Source organism: Mastacembelus armatus, chromosome 11 (assembly GCF_900324485.2).
Source record: "Mastacembelus armatus chromosome 11, fMasArm1.2, whole genome shotgun sequence".
Taxonomy (NCBI): Eukaryota; Metazoa; Chordata; class Actinopteri; order Synbranchiformes; family Mastacembelidae; genus Mastacembelus; species Mastacembelus armatus.
In genome coordinates this window covers 21,664,590-21,684,213 of record NC_046643.1, presented here as the reverse complement: position 1 = coordinate 21,684,213, position 19,624 = coordinate 21,664,590, and the positions used below count along the sequence as shown (strand labels likewise).

General features: G+C 44.8%; 1 protein-coding gene across 3 annotated transcripts in view; it reads left to right on the top strand.

The window, feature by feature from the left end:
* LOC113126781 (tenascin-like) overlaps positions 1–12,886 on the top strand; it is a 31,807-nt gene extending 18,921 nt beyond the window's left edge. The window contains exons 8-20 of one of the 3 annotated variants that reach the window (XM_026300914.1): positions 266–535; positions 1,551–4,739; positions 6,590–6,712; positions 7,020–7,163; positions 7,813–7,932; positions 8,138–8,284; positions 8,565–8,707; positions 9,021–9,153; positions 9,506–9,657; positions 9,753–9,849; positions 10,455–10,610; positions 10,765–10,928; positions 11,444–12,886. In XM_026300914.1, coding sequence (XP_026156699.1) covers positions 266–535; positions 1,551–4,739; positions 6,590–6,712; positions 7,020–7,163; positions 7,813–7,932; positions 8,138–8,284; positions 8,565–8,707; positions 9,021–9,153; positions 9,506–9,657; positions 9,753–9,849; positions 10,455–10,610; positions 10,765–10,928; positions 11,444–11,542 — 4,937 coding nt within the window. In that variant the 3' untranslated portion in view covers positions 11,543–12,886. Of the gene's footprint in view, positions 1–265; positions 536–1,550; positions 5,789–6,589; positions 6,713–7,019; positions 7,164–7,812; positions 7,933–8,137; positions 8,285–8,564; positions 8,708–9,020; positions 9,154–9,505; positions 9,658–9,752; positions 9,850–10,454; positions 10,611–10,764; positions 10,929–11,443 lie in introns of those variants that run through there. The other 2 variants (XM_026300915.1, XR_003295334.1) reach the window with 2 other exon arrangements.
* The last annotated feature ends 6,738 nt before the right edge of the window (positions 12,887–19,624 follow it).

Here is a 19,624-nt window from a genome sequence, read left to right as displayed (position 1 = left end):
TAGAGACAATGGGTCTACTGGGGTCTAGGGTTCTTCTTTGAAAGTCATAGAACTCAGGTAAAAGACACAAAACAACCACAGACTTGAATTAAACACATAGAGACACAGACCCCTATGGGTCCTGAGGGGCCCTTTTATCTGTCTGTAGCCAGGGGCCCATCTCTTAATGATCGGCCCATAAAACCACATTACCTGGTCAAAAAAGAGAAAGAAAAATGAAAATTGTGTAACTGCGTCTTCATAATTGTGTCTTCATCTTCATCAGTCATCTCCAGTCCCACCAACCTCCACGTTGTCAAGACGACCTCGACGTCTGCAGTGGTCCAATGGGAGAAGTCGCAGGGGGAGATCGAAAGGTACCGTTTGACTGTCACACCCAATGACGGAGCAGCAGGAAGTCAAGAAATTATCGTTCCAGTCGACCAAAACTCCGCCCACATTCAGCAACTGGATACAATGCGTTTGTACGACATCACCCTCGTGGCTGAGAAAGAAACAAGTCAGAGCAAACCGGCCTCCACCCAGGTAGTTCCTGGTGAGTAGGACCAAAGACCAAAGTTCTTCTAGAGGTGGATGAAATAAAGCTGGTTTTAGTTTATTACTGGGCATATTCTTTTCTCTATGTGGCAAAATGAAGGTTAGTCTGCTCAGCAGGAACCAGGGGGTTTAGCACTTTAACAGCCACAGACTGAACAGACAAATTAAAGACACTGACTTTTTATGGAATTTGTTTATTATATTATCAAAAGAGCTTTGAATAGGTTTGATAAAAGTTCTGAGCCAACTTTCAGTTTGTCTGAAAATGTAAAAACTATTAGAGAGACAAAGGAACGAAAACACACTAAAGACATGGATTCATGCTTCTGAAGAGTGTGACATGTTTCTTGTCCAGAGTGTATCCAGGTGAAAACAGCCTTGTTCCTTCGAAGTGAGAGCAAATGAGAATTTATGAGTCCAGACACCTCATTATCCAGCAGGACACTTCATAAAAAACTCATTACAGCATGGTGAAAGTTAACAAGGCATGGTTTTGGTTTCTCAGTTTTCCTGAACTTCATCATGACATTTCCTTCTCAACAGTGACAACCTCACCAGTCATGTTGAATTCCTGACAATAATTATATTTCAATTTTCTCCTTGCAGGTGCTACATGGACACCAGAGTCCTAAGTTAGTTGTTGGCTCTTGCATAATAACTACTGTAAATCTGGGTTCCTGAAGAGAACCATAATGACCCCATTTACACTAGTCCCTCCATGCAGCTGGGCAAATCCGCCATCACATCTCAAAAATGTAAAAGCATCCAAGAGGCATAAAGAAGGTTTAAAATCCATTTCCCTGTCAGGAACAGTGTGTGTGAGGAAACATCCACTCATTGATTTCTGAATCCATCTGTGGCCTTGTGATACGAGCAGCTGCATATGTGGCTAAGTGTAAAGGGGAGTCTACTGTGCATGTGACCAGTGAATATTAAAACTTCCTTTGTTAGACATTAGCTCTTCTGATGACCTTTCCACTGAATCCAAATGTTAACTCCCTTCACGTCTTTAGGGGAGACATTACCGAGGCTTTCCACTGCAGCTTTGACCCTGCAGGTCACAGAAGCACCAGCAACTGACGTTGGCGACACGGACCGATCGCCCGAGGTGCAAGTCTTAGATCAACAGGGGAGGAGGGAGGATGGGAATGAGGCTGACTCTGTAAAGGTCAGAGGGACTGATGGACCTCACAAAGACTCCTCGACCTCTGTGATTGCCAGAATTAAACCGGCTGTCAGCAAAGTGGTGGCAATAAATGGCACCAGGTCCAAACTCCCTGAAAGGACCACATTTCCCCGGAAGCCAAATGTCTCAGGTCCTTTCCGTTTTAACTCAACCAGAGTTGTGGCTGGAGGGAGAAAGGTTGGTCAAGTCACTTTAAAAAAAACAATACTGGGGCAGAAGAAAACACAGATAAATCCCAATAAACCTAAGCCAAATGTCTCCAGATTAGAAGACAGGAAAACAGCTGTAAGTGTCAGTGACCCGAGTGGTGCGGTATCAGGCTTTGAGACGAGAGATGACAAAAATACAGCTTTAATGCCTGAGTCTCATTCAGAAACAGACAAACACAGTAACCCTGAGGAACCAAAAGAGCAACCAGATGTTGGCAGGACAGGCCAAGGAAATGACACTGATCCAGAGCCTTCGCAGCCAACGGGGATTGTTCAAAGCCAAGAGAAGAAATGTATAAACAAAATTAAAGTGACGCATATCAAACTACCCCTCAAGGACAGAGGCAGTGGGTGTAGAGGGAATGGATCTGTGTTGGCAGGAAACACATTAGGTTCAGATCAAGATTACTCTGAAAGCGATGGTATACCTCAGGTTGAATCTGACCCTGACTCTTCATCTGATCCTTTACATAAGCTCCTGACAGACACCTTTGAAAGCCTGAATATCACGACCTTTTCTGTCCACCTGTCCAAACCATCCAAAATCTCTGTTGATGCAGACACAGCGAGGAAACAGATTTTTGGTGGACTAAAGCCTTTGTCCTCCTCCTCATCCTCTCCATCATCCTTAAGCTCACAGTCATCATCATCATCTCAGTCATCATCTGCACCTTCAGCATCCCTGCCATCATCTTCATCATCTTCCATAGTTTTATCCTCATCTACAACAGCACCACCATCATCACTGCCATATGCAATCCCATCACTCCCATCATCACCGTCACCATCATCATCCTCTTCCAGCTCAGGTGAGTCACATTCAGTTGAAAGCAATGAAAAAGATGATGACAACAGCAAAAGCACCACAGATGTTACATCACAAGAACAGAGGAACCAGCTACCCTCAAGAGAAGGCGGAGTACCTCGTTTTCGCCATTTCCCTCCGAAACGTGGATTCATTCGTCACCCGTCGTCAAAGTTTGGATCATTTCAGAACAAAACCCTTCAAAATCTGAGATTTCCTCACCGCTCCCACTTGAACCTCGTTCCTAGAAGAGAGACAATGAGCAGATTTACATCCTCAAATGAATTATCAACTTCACCACCACTATCTGCTTCAGAGGAATCATCATCCTCAGTTAATGTAAACACAACAGAGAAGGATGCTGTGACTGGACATGGTCTGAATACACCTGTGTCCTCTGAAGTTGAACCATCCCAGAAAAAGATGCCAACAGAGAGAGGACGAATCCCAGTTCGCCATCTTCCTGCGGGATACCAGCGTCGTCCCTTTCCAAATGTGGGACCTCATAAGAACCGAACTCACTTAAATTTGGGGGCCTTCACTCGCCCTGCTCGACCTTTAAATCCTGAAACAGAGACGCTGAAAGTGCAGACGCCTCCAACAGAAATGCCAACCTCTTTATCACCTCCTGTTTCCAAAGAATCCTCTCCAGCTGAACATACAGGGCCTGCAGGAGAGGAGACTCCAGACAGACCTGGAATAAGAGTCTCTTCAGTAACCATGTCCAAAAAGTTAAACCAGACTCTCAGAGTCAGTGGGATGCCTTCTGCCCACCGCCCAACCACCAAAGTTGGCTATTTTCGTCGCCCAAAACCGTACAGTGGACCTGCCCACAACAGAACACATTTGAATTTGAGACCACCTCAGCATCCACAAAGAGGTGTCATGCGCAGGCCTTTCCCAAACAGAAAGATAAATGGAGGCAGCAGCATTGCTCCTGGAAGTCAAACAGGCCCATTCATAAATGACAGCACCCCTGAAATCCCAGTCAACCAGTCAAACGAGCAGGATGTCCCCAGGCCTACCCAAGATGTTCAGATTAGACAGTCAGGAGAAAAAGAAGCTGGTGAGGAAACTGCAGGTGCCCGGATGGATGATAATGGCACAACCATCAGACCACAAATAAATGAATTAGAAAATGGGGCTGATCCTCTCATTCAAACTACCAAATCTGAGGAAGAAGAAATTAGCACCACAAATTCTAATTTTGACTCTGACGTCCAAAAAGAGAGAGTTGATGCAGGTAAAAATATTGACACCACAAGACAAGGTACAAATATCAAAGAAACTCCCTCTGATTCAAGGCCCACAGGACCAGTCACACTTCCAAAGAAGCGGCTGCCAACAAGAATTATGAAAGCACCGCATCACGCCCAGATTAGACACTACATGAGTGGGAGCCAAAGGGGACAGGGCCCAAAGACAAATCATACTGTAAGAAGGGTGTTTGGCAGTAAAACTGAACCGACAAGAATTACTGCTTCCAAACCCATGAAGGGACCAGATGTTTCTTCTTCTGGAGGCACAAGGGAACCTCTAGACTATGTGGGAGTGACAAACCGGACCAGAAATGGATTTACACTTGTATGGGACTCACCAGAAGGGAAGTACAAAAACTTTGTTGTGACTAGTAAAGAAGCTGAAAAGGATGATGGGCCAAAGCAGACAGCAAATATAAAAAGAGAACATGAAGACTTTGAGAAGGACGGTAGCAATGAACATGAGGAAGGGAAGCATCAGCCAACCAAAGAAGCAGAAAACAGGACCAGTGACGATGAAAACACACTACTTGAAAGTGTTGCCACACAAAGTCCGGGAGAACAAATCAGCACAACTGTCAAACCTGCAACAGAAAGTGACAAAACCTTAAAAAAGGTTCTTCCTGCTTCAACTCGCGCCTTCCAGTTTGAGGATCTGTCTCCTCAGACAGAGTACACCGTGACCTTGCTTGGAAAGAGTCCTGGCCTTCTGTCCAAACTGCACAAGCTTGTCATCAGTACAGGTACAAGCCATTGTGACAGTAGAGCAACGTGAACTACCGCTACTGTACAATGCTACAACATTACTGTCAATGTTGTCAGCCATCTTCAAACACCTTGTTCTTTTGTTTTACTAAGAATTTTAAAAAACGGTTCACACAAATGTTCTTGATCTTCACCGTTCATGTTAAGCTGATTAAAACACATTCATTTGTTAACTAATAATCACTTGTCTTGAGTATGGCTGGGAGTTTTTGCTTATTCACTAAATGCCTTTACCATGTTCATATCAAGAGTTGTGCCGTGCTGCTCTTGAAGACTGTAAGCTGGTGTTTTACAGTTCTGATTCGTCTTCCTCACACGTTTCTTCTTTAAACGTTGGTTCAGTGACATATAACCTGCTTTGTTGTTCCAGCAGCTGATCTTGAAAACGTCCATTGGGAGGTTATGTTGAACTTTGTGCACTCATTCTTCTTCTTCTTCACTCAGCTCTCATGAATATATGAAATATTCATATTCATGGATTAGCACTCATCCAACACAATGAACAACTTCTAATCAGTCAAACACAGTTATTTGATGTCAAACCTCAGATGTCCAGTGACACAGTTTGTCTTGTTAGCTAGCGAAGTTGTGCACTAGCTAACAGAACTAGTTTGTAGTGACTTGTAGCTGCATGTTAACATTAGCATCAGAGACCTGAGAGACGACGAACACTAACCCAGATTTGTTTCTTTGACTAGTATGGAGACTGTCATTGATTTAATGTGACATATATTCCCATTTGACAAGGTAATGTAAATTCGGGTGTCGTCTGCATAATTTTGACCAGTCGATATTCTTGAGCTGTAACCATGAATGGAAGGGGTTTGGGAACTTTAATTACCAATAAAGTATTTTCTGCCTGATGATATGAGCCACTTTAGCACTGAGCTGACATCAAATCCGAGTTTAAAAACAACAGTAACCACATAACATCACCCATTCACTGCTGCTCTGGTCTTCTCTCATCCATTCAGGGTAAGCTAACAGCAAGCTTCACTGACACCCTCCTTCTCTCACCCAAACCAGGGTAAGACCACAGCTGGTCTCTGTATGTATGGTCTGTCTTCAGCTTTTATAGTGCAAAATATGAACCGTTACAATAAAAACAAATAATAGATCAATGTGAGTTAAAAAAAAATGTGGGTATTTTACAGTAACATCAGTCTGGGTGTCAAATAATTTGGAGTCAGATTGGGATTATGGTACATTTCCAGTTTACAGGCTCAGGATTTGTTCAGGGACACCCAGCCCTGCTTAGAGTTTGGGCCTGTTTTTAAACTCTTCAAACTCTTGTTCTTTTCTAACTCTTTAAATGAGACTCTTCACTTTCAGCTCTTACGACTGTGTTTAATTAATATCTGAATGCATTTGTATTCAGTCTGAATAGTCTGTGAGATTGTCTCCTTTTCCTTCTTTAAGTCAACGTTATTCCTTCCACGCTTTTATTTTCAGGTTTGAGCGACCAGCTAAATGTCACTATTCTCTCCTTTTCTGCTGACCAGGTTCCACCATCTGCATTTGATTGTTTCACTACATGTCTGTATATGATTTGTATACTGTATATATGTTTGCTTTGTACATATATACACAAAAACCCGTCGGAGCACTAATAGCAAATGTGCGAATGAATAAATAATAATGCACATACTGTTTTCATGCTTTAAGTTTGTCTTTTCCTTCTACTCGGTTTTTCTTTTTGACCTTTTCACTTTTTTTTCTCCTCTTGATAAATTTTTCACTTTGTTTCTTTTTTCTTCTGTATGATTCTTTAACCTCATCCTTTTTTTTTTTTTACCTAACCTGTCATTGTGTTCTTGATGTGGTCCAGGCCCAGAGCCTCCATCTGACATAGCCTTCAGTAAAGTGACAGAAAACTCTGTGACAGTGTCCTGGACCAAACCAAAGACGCCTGTCAGTGGTTTCAAAGTCTCCTACACTCATGCAGGCGATGGTGAGAACTCACACTCATGGTTTGTCACATGAATTAACTTGAGATTTATGTAAAAAGTAGGATTCTGGGCTTGTTGATTTTTAGGAACAATTTTCCTCATGTAGTCAAGATGGACTGGGTCCAAATATGAGTTTAAAGCTAAAAGTCCTGCCACCTAGAGGCAGCTCTGAGCTCTGTCCAGGCCTGTGCAGTGCAGCACTTCACACCCTGTAACTTCAGGACTAGCTAACAGCTGCAGCAGGGAACTCGAGCCTGACACTGAGGTTTTCAAATGTTTTTTATTTATTTCCTCTGCTTCTACACAAAGTGGACCCAGTGACGGTGTCTTTGGACTCAGAGGACTCCACCGTCGGACTATCACTGCTCTCACCTGGCTCCACATACGAGGTCAGCGTTATCTCCATCCTGGGACTGGACGAGAGTGATCCAGTGAAAGATTTTGTCACAACACGTGAGTACTGCAGAACCCCCACACAGGTTTCTGCTCTGTGGTTCTCTGTGTTCTAGCAGAGAGAACACAAACACAGACTTTGTGTTTTTAATCTACAGAAATGACAAACTGTGGTGAGCTGAGAGTTGCCTTGACCTTTGACTTTCACTGTGCCAGACCCACTACCTTTACAGGTTGTCCTGCATTGTAGATGTTCACATCTACATTTTTCTGTGCATTTACAGGACTTTTCAGGTGGAAACATAATATTATCATATAATATACAAACTAATATCAGATCTGCAATACAAAAAACTGCAAGATTTTCAAAATAACGAAATACAGTAACAGTGGTATTCATGGTTTTATGTAGGAATGTGACTCTTTTTAAGAGTCTGCCAGTAAAAGGAACAGTTCTCCTGATGGTTTAATGGAAGACTTTAGCAGCATGTTTGGACAGCCTGCCTAAATTTGTTTTTTTATTTAAAATTAACTTCAAGCTGAATAAGTTAAACAGCTAAAACCTTAACCTGCATGTTTTCTTGTATTTCTCTCTGCATAAGTTCTGGATCTGGGAAGGATCTGTGCATTTTCTCAGAGCACTCCTGGATTTGTTTCAGTGCACAATTGAAATCAACATAAATCTCATTTATCTATGTTTCTGTCCCAGTTCCCGATCCACCGACGGACCTCCGTGTCGTGAACGTCACAGACACTAAGGCCTTGTTATTATGGCGTCCAGCGTTGGCCGCCGTCGAGGAATACACCATCGTTTATGGCGCGGGGACGGGTAAACAGTGGTGCCTTTGTGCCTGTTGTCTACAGGATCTGTCATATTTCTTTCACCTGCTCATGATCACCAGCTGCACCTTTTATAGGACTAAAATACTCCTTTGTTACTGCAGCAGAGTAAACCTGGTACTACACCGAGTTACATGAAATAATTCCATGGAAGTGCTTCTTCAGGCTGTTAAATGTTGATGCTGTTTGTTCAGACTCAGAGTTGAGGATCTCGGTGTCCGGAAACGCAGCAGAGCAGCAGCTGAGTGGTCTGACAGGATCCACCACCTACACCGTCACCATAACCAGTCAGCAGGGCAGCCTGAAGAGCCCCCCGGCCACCACCAGCTTCACCACCACCGGTCAGAACACACATGCACACACACACACTGGTGTCATAAATCAAAATAAAGCAAAATAAAAGCAACACAGACTGTCCTGTCCAGGTCCCTGGTCTAAATATTGTCAGTTGCTTTATGGAAACAGGCTTCGCTGCCCCAGCGTTGATGTATTTAAATGAACAGTGTAGGACTTTTTCTTTTTGTTTGGGTGTTGAACGTTGGGACGAGACAACATTTTAAAAGCAGAAAGAAAGAAAGAAAATCAGGAATCAGGTATGAGGTAGCTGCTCTTCGTCTCCAGGCTCTAGGGGAGATGGGGACAGGCCTCGGGACCTCCGGGCCAAAAACGTGACCCCTCGCACCGCCCTGTTGTCATGGAAACCTCCTCTAAAGCCTGTGGGCAGATACAGGCTGACCTATCAGATGGAAGGCCAAGAAATGAAGGTGAGAGCTGATCACAGCAGATATGACAGTGAGTGTTGAAAACCTGCAGCTGCATTTAGTTTCTTAACAGTTGGACAAGCTGCAGCTGATGATGTCAAAGGACAGGAAGTGGCTCCATTTTTATCCGTTATTCAGTTCTTATTTTATAAATTATGTTTTATATATTCTTCATTTGTTAATCACCTGAGAAATGAACATGAGTTCAGTGGAAGTTTCCAACATCCTGTCAGATTCTGTCTGGAAGTGAGGGGGAAATAATTTGGGCATCACAGACAGCTTTCATTGTTTCTGTTTCCTCCTGGTCCTGTTGCAGGAAGTGATCTTGAACGCCTCAGTAACAGACTACAACCTGACCAGACTCCATCCTGGATCTAAGTACATGGTGCAGCTGCAGGCGGAGGGAGGGGGACGCTACACCGCTGCCACCTCCACAGAGTTCACCACCGGTACTACAGCTTCTTACTGACGTTATGTTTCTTTGCCAGAGAGACGTTAACCTGAGAGCTTTCTTTCTGGACTGGGCAGTAAAACCTGAAGTCCTTTTCCAGCCACCAACTCTAGACTCTGGTGCCTCCTAGTGGTTCTATCAGGAATGACAGAGTTTCTTTAATTGCTTTGACAATATTATTAGTAGTATTAGTGTTATTGACAATCTGACACAACTGAGTGAAGAAGTATCCTGTGCTTAAATAAAGGAGTGTTATCAGCCTTTAAATACTTCATTATAAGTGGAAAGATTCTATTTGGGTTGTAGTTTGATGGTTGTACTGTCTTTTCACTCTTCCTCCTCTTCCTCAGGCGCCCTGAGGTTCCCCTTCCCTGGCGACTGTTCCCAGGAGCTGCTGAATGGCATCAGGACGTCGGGTGAGGTGGAGATTTTCCCTCAGGGGAAAGTTGGGACGCCGATGACGGTTTACTGCGACATGGAGACAGACGGAGGAGGCTGGACGGTACGGGCACATCAGTTGGTCTGGACCAGGTCTCCTCGGTCTCAGTCTCAGGTTGTACTGAGGTGGAATCCGGTCTGTATGTTTGTGGTCTGCAGGTCTTCCAGCGAAGGAAGGACGGCTCGGTGGATTTCTTCAGAGGCTGGGCGGCGTACACTGCAGGATTTGGAAATCTGAGTGGAGAGTTTTGGCTTGGTGAGAAAGAGACTCTCTATTTTGTGAATATTTCATTTCACATTCAAAGTGGTGAAAGATTTTCAGTAAACCAAAGGGAAGAAGCTCCCTGAACATGTGACTTACGAGTCAACAGAGATCACTGCTGCAGCAGGAGTTTAATGTGGAAATCAAAGGAGAAACTGCTGCCTGAAAACAAGAGGGGCTGGCAGTCCGGGGGTGGGGTGATCCTCGACTTCCTCTGTCTCCCCAAGTCCAACGTTTCTTTTAGCAGGAGGATCAGCAGCAGAAACAGTTTGTCTTGGCTGATCCAGGAGATTCTGTGAAAAAAGGTTTTTATAAAAAACCCTCAAAATGCCTTTAACTCCACTAAAGGTTTGAGTCCAAGAAAAAGTAAAATATTAGGATTTACAGCTCAAAGTCTCAGCAGCTAAGTCATAGGGAATGTGGGGAAGCTGTACCTGAATTTGTATTTTGGTTCATTTGTGGCTTGAATTCATGTTTTAAAAAGCATAAAAAGTCAGATACAGATGAAATCAAGGTGTATTCAACAGGAATTTGAAGTAAATCTGAATAGAAAGTCATGTCTGTCTGGAGATAATCGACTCTACCTCCTGCTGGTTCAGGCCTCGAGCGTCTCCACAACCTGACGGCGATGACCAGGATGAGTCTGCGTATTGACCTGCGAGACCGAGACGAGTCGGCCTATGCTAAATACTCCACGTTCGAGGTGGCCAAGAAGAACTACAGACTGACTGTGGGCGGATACAGCGGCACTGCAGGTGAGAAGGAAACAGGAAACAGCAGGTGCTGATGGGAAATGTGGTCATTTTCTAACCCAGTGAAGAGAAAATAACTGGAATTAGTTTCACCCCTCATGCTGTGTAAACACCAGAGGAGAACAGGGACTTTCATGTGATTTCCTTCACTTTTTAGGCGACTCCCTCAGTTACCACAACCACCTGATCTTCTCCACCAAAGACCGGGACCCGGCACCGTTCATCACCCGCTGTGCCACCTCGTACCGAGGAGGCTGGTGGTACAAGAACTGCCACGAGGCCAACCTCAACGGCCTCTACGGCATACACCTCAAACACCAGGTAACCTCTGGCTCCAAACCTGGAGGGTCAGGTCTGAGTCGGTGATGAATCTCTGGACTTTGTCTTCTTTAGCCACCCCAGCAGAAAATAAACCCACAGCTGAGACTGAGGGAGAAACTCAGGAGCTGCAAGTGGTTTTAGTGTAACAGGAAGCGTTAGGATTAGTGCTCAAACACGATGATTCTTCAAGATGAAAGTAAAGATTCAGATTCATGTTGCACCTGTTTAAAGACAACCAGGCTGAGACTGTGTAAACAAACTGAATTTACTTTCTTTCTATTACATTCTCTTGTTTACACTTGAACTCAAGTCTAATCTAGAAAACATTTGAAGAACTCCTACTACAGTTAACCCACTCCAGAATTACATTAACTGGTCTGACACCATTTCTCCCAGTGCGACATTTGTTCAGGGGAAAACAAAGCTGAAAAAAAAAACAAAACACAGGTTAGAAAGTGACATCAGTGTGTGTGTGTGTGTGTGTGTGTGTGTGTGTGTGTGTGTGTGTGTGTCAGGGTGTGATCTGGACCACCTGGAGAGGGAAAGAGTTTTCCATCCCATTCACTGAGATGAAGATGAGACCAGCAGCCTTCAGTCCTCCAACCAGAGGGTGAACAGGAGGGACAGACGAATAATGAACTGATGGACACATGCATGGACAGCAGTGTGTCGATACATGTGCTAACACACACGCATGTGAACACACACACACTCATTTTAACAGGAAGCCTTGCTCTCCCTTCAGAAGACATGAAGACGTATTTTTTTCATGTGTATCGAGGTCACGTATCAGAATATTACTGTGGATTGTATAGTTTCTTCATTTGCATCTTTTGTTCTTTAAAGCAGGGCTGCTCACACTTTCTCTGTTTAACGGCTCAGTTCGTCCACATTACAAAGACAACTAGAGTCACTCTGCGGACCAGCTGATATAGTTTGGCCTTCCAATTCAATATAAGGTTCTCCAGCAGCAAGCAGCTGAATCAGGAGCTTCTCAGTCAGTCTCCTTGGGAGGAAAGAGACTGGAGCACTAATGCTCACATCATGTCAGCCCTTATTACCTCATTTCACACCAACTCCCACACTTTTGGCTTATGGCCCAAATGTGGGAGTTGGTGATGTGCAGATGTCTCACCATAGGAACTCTAGTCATATCAGCAAACAACTTAAAGGACTTAAAGTTTGATAAAAGCTAGAATATAAAAAGTGCTGCGTGCTAGTCGACCATGCCACCACCTGCAGGAGAGGAGGGAAGTTTTATTCTCCAGAACGTTAAAAAGGCTGCAGATTCATGTGTTCCTGACAAGCTAAGGTCTAATCCATGTTCTGATTGTGTTTACAGTGTCAGTGTAGTGTCACAGAAGCTGAAACCAAAGGACTCGTAAGTTTGGCTCCAGTTATGCTGCGGTTCTTGTTTGAAATACCTAATACTGCATTGGAAAATATGCTGCTGCTCACATGACACATACAGACACTGTGCAGATTTGTTGTGTGTGAGTTCAAACATTGTGCACAATAGAAAAATAAAACATCCTGTCGATGTAACACTGTTCGGGTATCAGTAGCTTTAGTTTTTCAGGCTGATGGATCAGAATATTTTGTCTGTGCCTGCAGGTTTTTTATGATGTTTGATAAATAGTTATCACACTGCACAGCTCATGAGCTAATAGCCTCACAGCTAAAGGGAAAGTTTGACAGTGTTTACCTGACAGGTTTGTGAACAAATGCACCTGAGATGAAACAAAGAGGATCTGTGCTTCGAAGCCTAGACAGACTCTAGACCCTGTTTCAGCCCTGCTTTAAAGCTTGGCAGCGCCTCCTGCTGTTCAATATAAGCTATATCAGATACACTGTCTCCTCAATATACACAGTCTGCACAGCCTCCACCCATGGCTGATGGAGAGTCTGTACTTGGTGTGGTTCAGTAAAGATACAATAATAAAGGGATTGAAAGTGAAGCTGCACGGTTTCATTTGTTTCTGTCAGGTGGTAAAATACTCCTCAGGTATAACTTAAGTTCGCCACAATGGGGAAATTGCATTACCTACCCAAAGTGCACACACAGAGCCATTCCTGCGGCACCCAGGGAGCAGTTGGGGGTTTGGGGTCTCACCTCAATCGTGGTATTGAGGGTGGAGAGAGCACTGGCTATTCACTCCACCCCACCGAAGATTCCTGCCGGTCTTGAGGCTCAAACCCACAACTTCTGGGTTACAACTCCGACTCTCTATCCATTAGGGCACGATTACCCCGAATTCAGATTTTCTAAACACACACTCATCACCTCAGTGCACAGTACAGTGTATTGTCTGAGGAAAAGCTTCATTGTTGTGTAGTAAATGAGGCACCATGTGATCCACACACTGAAAAATGCAGTTCACATAAAAACGTTGTTTTTCCTACAGTCCAGTTTGTTGAATCCAGGTTTTAAGTTTGATCTCAACTGTCAGACAACACAGAGAAACAGTGAGCGACCTGCAGCTTCTCTCAAACAGGAGGTTTGATGTGTGAACTAGCTCTGCAACACAACAACATACAGACATGCAACGACCCTGAGCAGACAGGTCAGTTTCACAAACATGACGCTCAGTCCTGCTGCTGTCACTCTGCACATTCTCATGAGCTCCCATTCCCCCTCCAGCCACCAGGTGTCTCTGGACTCTCTGATTTTGGTGTGCAGCCTGTCAGCTGACCCTCTGCTCACCAGCACACCTGCTCCTCATCCCCTGATCACTCTCCCCAGTAAATATACTGCTCTGGCTTCACTTTTATAGCACTTCCAATTTCCATTCAGCCAGTAGATGTCCCCAGATTCCCCCCCACCTCTCTCACCTACAGACACACCTGTTCCCACTTCCCTCATGGACCAGCAGACAGACTACATCTGTAAAGCCTGTTATTTGTGTGGGAGGACTTTGATCTTCCTGAGGACAATTTTTTATGAATTAAAATTGTGGGGTCCTGGTGACGAGTTAGTTTTTGGAAGCAGGGCTCCTTCCTGACTTGTATCTACACCCCAACCATGTCACATTGACCTGATGTCAATTCAGGACCATGTCAGAATTCCTGCCCATTATGTTTTGTCCACCTCTTTCTCTGCATTCACCCACATTCTCACTTCTTCAGCACCTTGGAAAATTACAAGACCTACCATTCTCCATCCAGCCACCAGATGTCTCTGGATATCCATCCATGACGCCATCTTGAATAAACTTTGTCTGTGCCTCTTGTCAGCTGACCCTCTGCTCACCAGCACACCTGCTCCTCATCTCCTGATCACTCTCCCCAGTAAATATACTGCTCTGGTTTCACTTTTATACCAGAGACTTTCAGGTGTTCCTGTCTCTTCCTGGTTTTCCCTGTGATTACTCAGCTGTTCTGGACTCTACCTGGATTTTTCATCTGTTCCCTCAGATCGTTTCCCGTGATCGGACAACTTGTATGTTTCCCTGCATGTTGCTGACTCGGCCTCCTGTTTTCCCTGCTTGGTCCTTTTTGGCTCCGATTGTGTGTAAGTCAGTATTTCCATTAAGGTGGTTCTTTAATGTATCTGTCCGTCTGCCTGTGTGTCTGCACTTGGCTCCTCTCTCTCTGGTTGTTGTGTCTTAGTGGAAACATGACAGAGGCCTTTTTCCAGCTGCACAGACACTGCTGCATCATCCTGACCACATGTTTGTATTTTCACAAAAAATTCCCCAGACACACTGATGATATTAGACAATGCATTTGGTGAAGAAGCCTTTAATGGTTTGTTGGTTCTTTACAGTATTTTCTAATGTGGTTAATGTGACACATGTTTAGATGAAGAAAAGATCCTGGTCCAGGTAAAATGAAGCAGATACTAACTCCAGGTGTATCAGAGAAAATGAAGAAGACACTTTGAGCAGTTTGAGCAGCAACAGACTCATGAATGAAGCAAGTAAAGCAAAGTAAAGACAAGCTGCAGTTCACTTTTATTCTAACCTTCTGTGGGACGACAGAGTCAGTGAGTGCACATGTAGTTGTTGTGTGGACGACTTCCAGCCCCACTGCTCTGTCTGCACCATAGAGCACAGAGGGACAATGTCTATGGAATCCAGATGGTTGAACATGTGAACTAATGGAAGATGACTCTGAGGCTCATGCAGAGCTTTTCATAGTTTGGTGTCTTTGGTCTGATTGGACAAACAGCTTCATCCCAACAGTCCACAGCCCTCTGTCATCAGCACAACCAGAAAATCTATTTCTCACAGATCCAGGTCTTTATATAATTATAACTTTGAGTCCATTTTCCTTGTTGGTCACAACATGATCCATAGTACCTGTCTGTGTGATTTCCATGTCCTGTTGCCCAGAACCTGTGGACAAATAAAATCTAGTTTTAAACTGGGCTGAAACTCCTGATTATTTTCATATTCACATTAAACTTGAATCTCACTTTGAATATTTCAGATATTTTCTATCATTTTTAGGGGATTTGCAGACACCTCAAACACAAAGGATTATGGGTATGAGTCTGGTCCCTTATGTGTCATGAAAACTGGATCCGGGACTTAGACATGGCATCCATTCATTCTAATGAAAGTTACTCTGCTCATACTCCACAGACCTCTTCTCTGGTCCTGGTCTGACTCCTGGTTTTTAAGCTCCCTGCACATGCTCAGTAGGGTTTCTCTGAAACAGCTTTAAAGGTTTGACCAATTTTAAATCTTAATGCTTGAAAAATGAATGACAGAGAAATAATAACGGAGCTGGTGCAGTTTGAGGTGTTCAGTCAAAATCTGCAGGTTGTTCCAAACCAACACTGAGAAAATCCTTTGAACATGTGTTGCTGTCCTGCCTTTAACACATGGTTCTGTTAGTTTCCAACAATGACTTTGATAATAATAATAATAATAATAATACATTTTATTTCATGGCGCCTTTCAAACTCTCAAGGTCACCTTACAGAGAGAAAAAGGAAGCATACAGCATGAAATACATAGAGTGCATTAAAACAACAATAAAATCAACAATGCATTAACAGAGGGCCAGAAAGTAAAGGCAAAAGTGCGGAGCATCCAGGAGGTGGGCGATGCACAGCAAAAGCAAATTGAAACACAGAAACCCAGATGACAGAACAACAAATATGAAACAATATGAGACAATATGAAATAGGCAGAGGGTGGTAGAACATCACGGGCTGCTTTGAGAAGTTAAGACAGTTAGGTGGAAAACGCTATACGGAACAGATACGTTTTGAGTGATGATTTAAAAGTTGATAAGTCCGGAGACGACCGGATGCGATGAGGGAGAATGTTCCAAAGGCGGGGCGCAGTGTGGCTGAAGGATCTAGCGCCCATGGTGGCCAGGCGCACTGTAGGGGTGCAGAGGAGAGTGGAACTGGAGGAACGGAGAGTACGAGGCGGAGAATAGATGTGAAGTAGATCAGTGATGTATGGTGGGGCAATAGAGTGGAGGGCTTTGTAGGTGAGAAGGAGGATTTTATAGTTTATACGGAAGGACACAGGGAGCCAGTGAAGTTGTTTAAGGACAGGGGTAATATGATGTGAGAATGGAGTTCTGGTGATGATTCGGGCAGCAGAGTTCTGGACAAGTTGAAGTTTATGAAGTGATTTGAGAGGTAGACCAGTGAGGAGTGAGTTACAGTAATCCAAACGAGAGGTGACAAAGGCATTAACGAGTATGGCCGTGCTATCGATGGTGAGTGAAGAACGGATGCGGTTTATGTTACGGAGATGGGAGTAGGCTGACTGGGTAGTGGTATTGATATGCTGAGTGAAGGAGAGAGTACCGTCTAGGATGACACCCAGGCTTTTAACTTGGGGGGAGGGGAGGACAGTATTGTTGTCAATTAAAATGGAGAAGGTGCTGGTTTTAGAAAGGGTGGATTTGGTGCCCACGAGGAGAATTTCAGTTTTGTCGGGGTTGAGTTTCAAAAAGTTATGGGTGAACCAGGATTTGATATTATGTAAGCAGGTAAGGAGGGAGGGAGGGGGGGGGGTAGAAGATGGAGCAGCAGAGAGGTAGAGCTGGGTGTCGTCTGCATAACAGTGGAAATTGATGTTATGTTGCCTAAAGATATGTCCGAGAGGAAGGAGATAAATAATGAAGAGGAGGGGCCCCAGGACAGAGCCCTGGGGCACGCCACAACTGACAGTAGAGGGCTGGGAGTGGAAGTTCTGGAGATGGACGGACTGGGTGCGGTCAGAGAGGTAGGAGGTGAACCATGAGAGGACCGAGCCGGCTATGCCGATGGAAGCAAGGCGATGGAGGAGAATATTGTGCGAGATGGTGTCAAAAGCTGCAGTTAGGTCAAGGAGGATGAGGATGGAGACAAGGCCAGAGTCTGCGGCTACTAGGAGGTCGTTGGTGATTTTGACCAGGGCAGTTTCAGTGCTGTGAAGATGGCGGAAACCAGATTGAAAGTGTTCGTATAAGCTATTGGCGGCAAGGTGGGTATGGACCTGGTGGTGGACAACTTTTTCAAGAATTTTAGAGAGGAACGGGAGATTGGAGATAGGGCGGAAGTTGTTAAGGTTCGCAGGATCGAGGCCAGGTTTTTTTAGGATTGGTGTGATGATGGCTGTCTTGAGTGATGGGGGTACGATACCAGAACTGAGGGAAGTGTGAATAATGTGGGTAAGATGAGGAAGGAGAGAGGGGAGACAGAGCTTGACGAGGTTGGTTGGTAGGGGGTCAAGTTTACAGGTTGAGGGTTTGGATTTGAGGATCAATGAAGAGATAACGGTGGTGGGTGGAATGATAAAACTCGAAAGCGGGGAGGATACTGATAGACAGGGTAGGGTACAGTGGAGGCAGTTCGCAGTGTCACAGATGGGGGGAAATTGCTGGTGTATATTTTCGATTTTTGATGAGAAGAAATCCAGGAAGTTATTGCACAAGGTGGTGGAGAGTGAGGGGAAGAGAGGAGTATCGGGAGGGCCCAATAAATTTTGACAGTGGAGAAGAGGGAACGCGTGGAGCCAGAGGCGGATACAATAAGAGAGGCATAGAAGTCAGATTTTGTTTGGGTAATGGTTTGCTTGTACTTCAGTATGTGGTTTAGGTATAAGTCCTTGTGGGTAGATGAACCGGTTTTTTTGAAGAGACGTTCAAGGCGACGGGCTTGGGTTTTGAGGAGGCGGAGTTCGGGGGTGTACCACGGAGCAGAGTGCGTAAAGGATACAGATCTAGTTTTGAGTGGGGCGAAGTTGTCGAGTAGATTTCGTAGCTCACGGTTGAAATTGGATAACATGTTGGAGAGGGACGGTGTATAATTAGAACATGAAAGGTTGTTGAGAGCAGCAGTGAAGGAGGGGAGGTCGATGTTCTTTAAGTTACGGAAGGTGATGGTGCGGGAGAGGTGGGTTTTGAAGATAGGTAGTTTGGAGTTAAAGCAGACTAGTTTGTGGTCGGAGAAGGAGGTGTCGAGGGTAGAACATGACTGAGCTGTGACGCCAGAGCAGCAGACTAAGTCGAGGGTGTGGCCTAGAGAATGTGTTGGGGAGGTGATGTATTGTTGGAGCCCAAAGCTGTCCAGACAGGAAATGAAGTCTTTTGTTGTGGTGTTGTTGGGATTGTCGAAGTGGATGTTAAAATCACCAAGAAGAATTATGTTGGCTGACAGAGAGATGAGGTTGGCTAAGAGGTCAGACAGTTCATCCAGGAAGGTCGGGTTGGGTTTTGGTGGGCGGTAGATAGTGGCCAAGAAGGTTGGTGTGTGACCGTGAATACGTGCTATGAGAGCTTCAAAGGACTGAAAGGTGACAGTGGGGTGGATGGATATTTTGTATTTAAGGTTGAACAGTATGGCGAGGCCGCCACCGCGTCCCGAGAGGCGTGGATGGGTGAGATATGTGAAACCAGGAGGAATAGATTGATTAAGTTCAGTGAAGTCGTTGGGCTGCTGCCAGGTTTCAGTTAAGCACAGGATGTCGAGATTGTGTTTTAGAATAATGTCAAAGATGAGGGATGCTTTTTGAGAGAGGGAGCGAACGTTAAGTAGCCCAAAATGAGTGTTATGGAAAGGTGTAGAGTCCATGTGTCTGGGGATGTTAGCTAGAACAGAGTGGTTGATCAGGCGTATACCAGGTTTCCTCGGCTGAGGTCGGGAGGATGACCAGATGGAGGGGATTGGTAGTATGGAGTCAGATAGTCAGGCTTGTGGGACAGAATGGACAGGTTGTCCAGTGTTAGCGTGTGGGGTACAGTGAACTGCATGTTGAATGTTGGTGGAAAGTATATGGGAGCCCAGGCGGTTGGGATGCAGACCATCTCCTGCAAAGAAGGCAGGTCGGTTCCAGAAGAGGTTGAAGTTGTCGACGAAATGGAGATTGTAGGACAGGGAGACAGACTTGAGCCAGGTGTTGAGATTGAGGATTCTGCTGAAGCGGCCAGAGCCTCTTCCAAACGTGGGGATGGGACCAGACATGAAAATAGTCTTACCACAGTTGCTTAGGAGGTGGAGGAGAGAGAGAAAATCCTTTTTAGTTAGTTCAGACTGGTGGAGTGACGTGTCACAAGTTCCGATATGAACAATCATTCTAATGATGGAAGACGGAAGTGTTGGCAGTAATCCAGGAAGCATGGCCAAGATGTCTGAGGTCGTAGCTCCAGGGAAACAGTGAGTAGTGGCGTTGAAAAAGCGTACATTCCTTATAGTTGAGTCTCCGATGATTAACGTGGTTGGGGGGAAAAGGGGGCGTGGAGAAGTC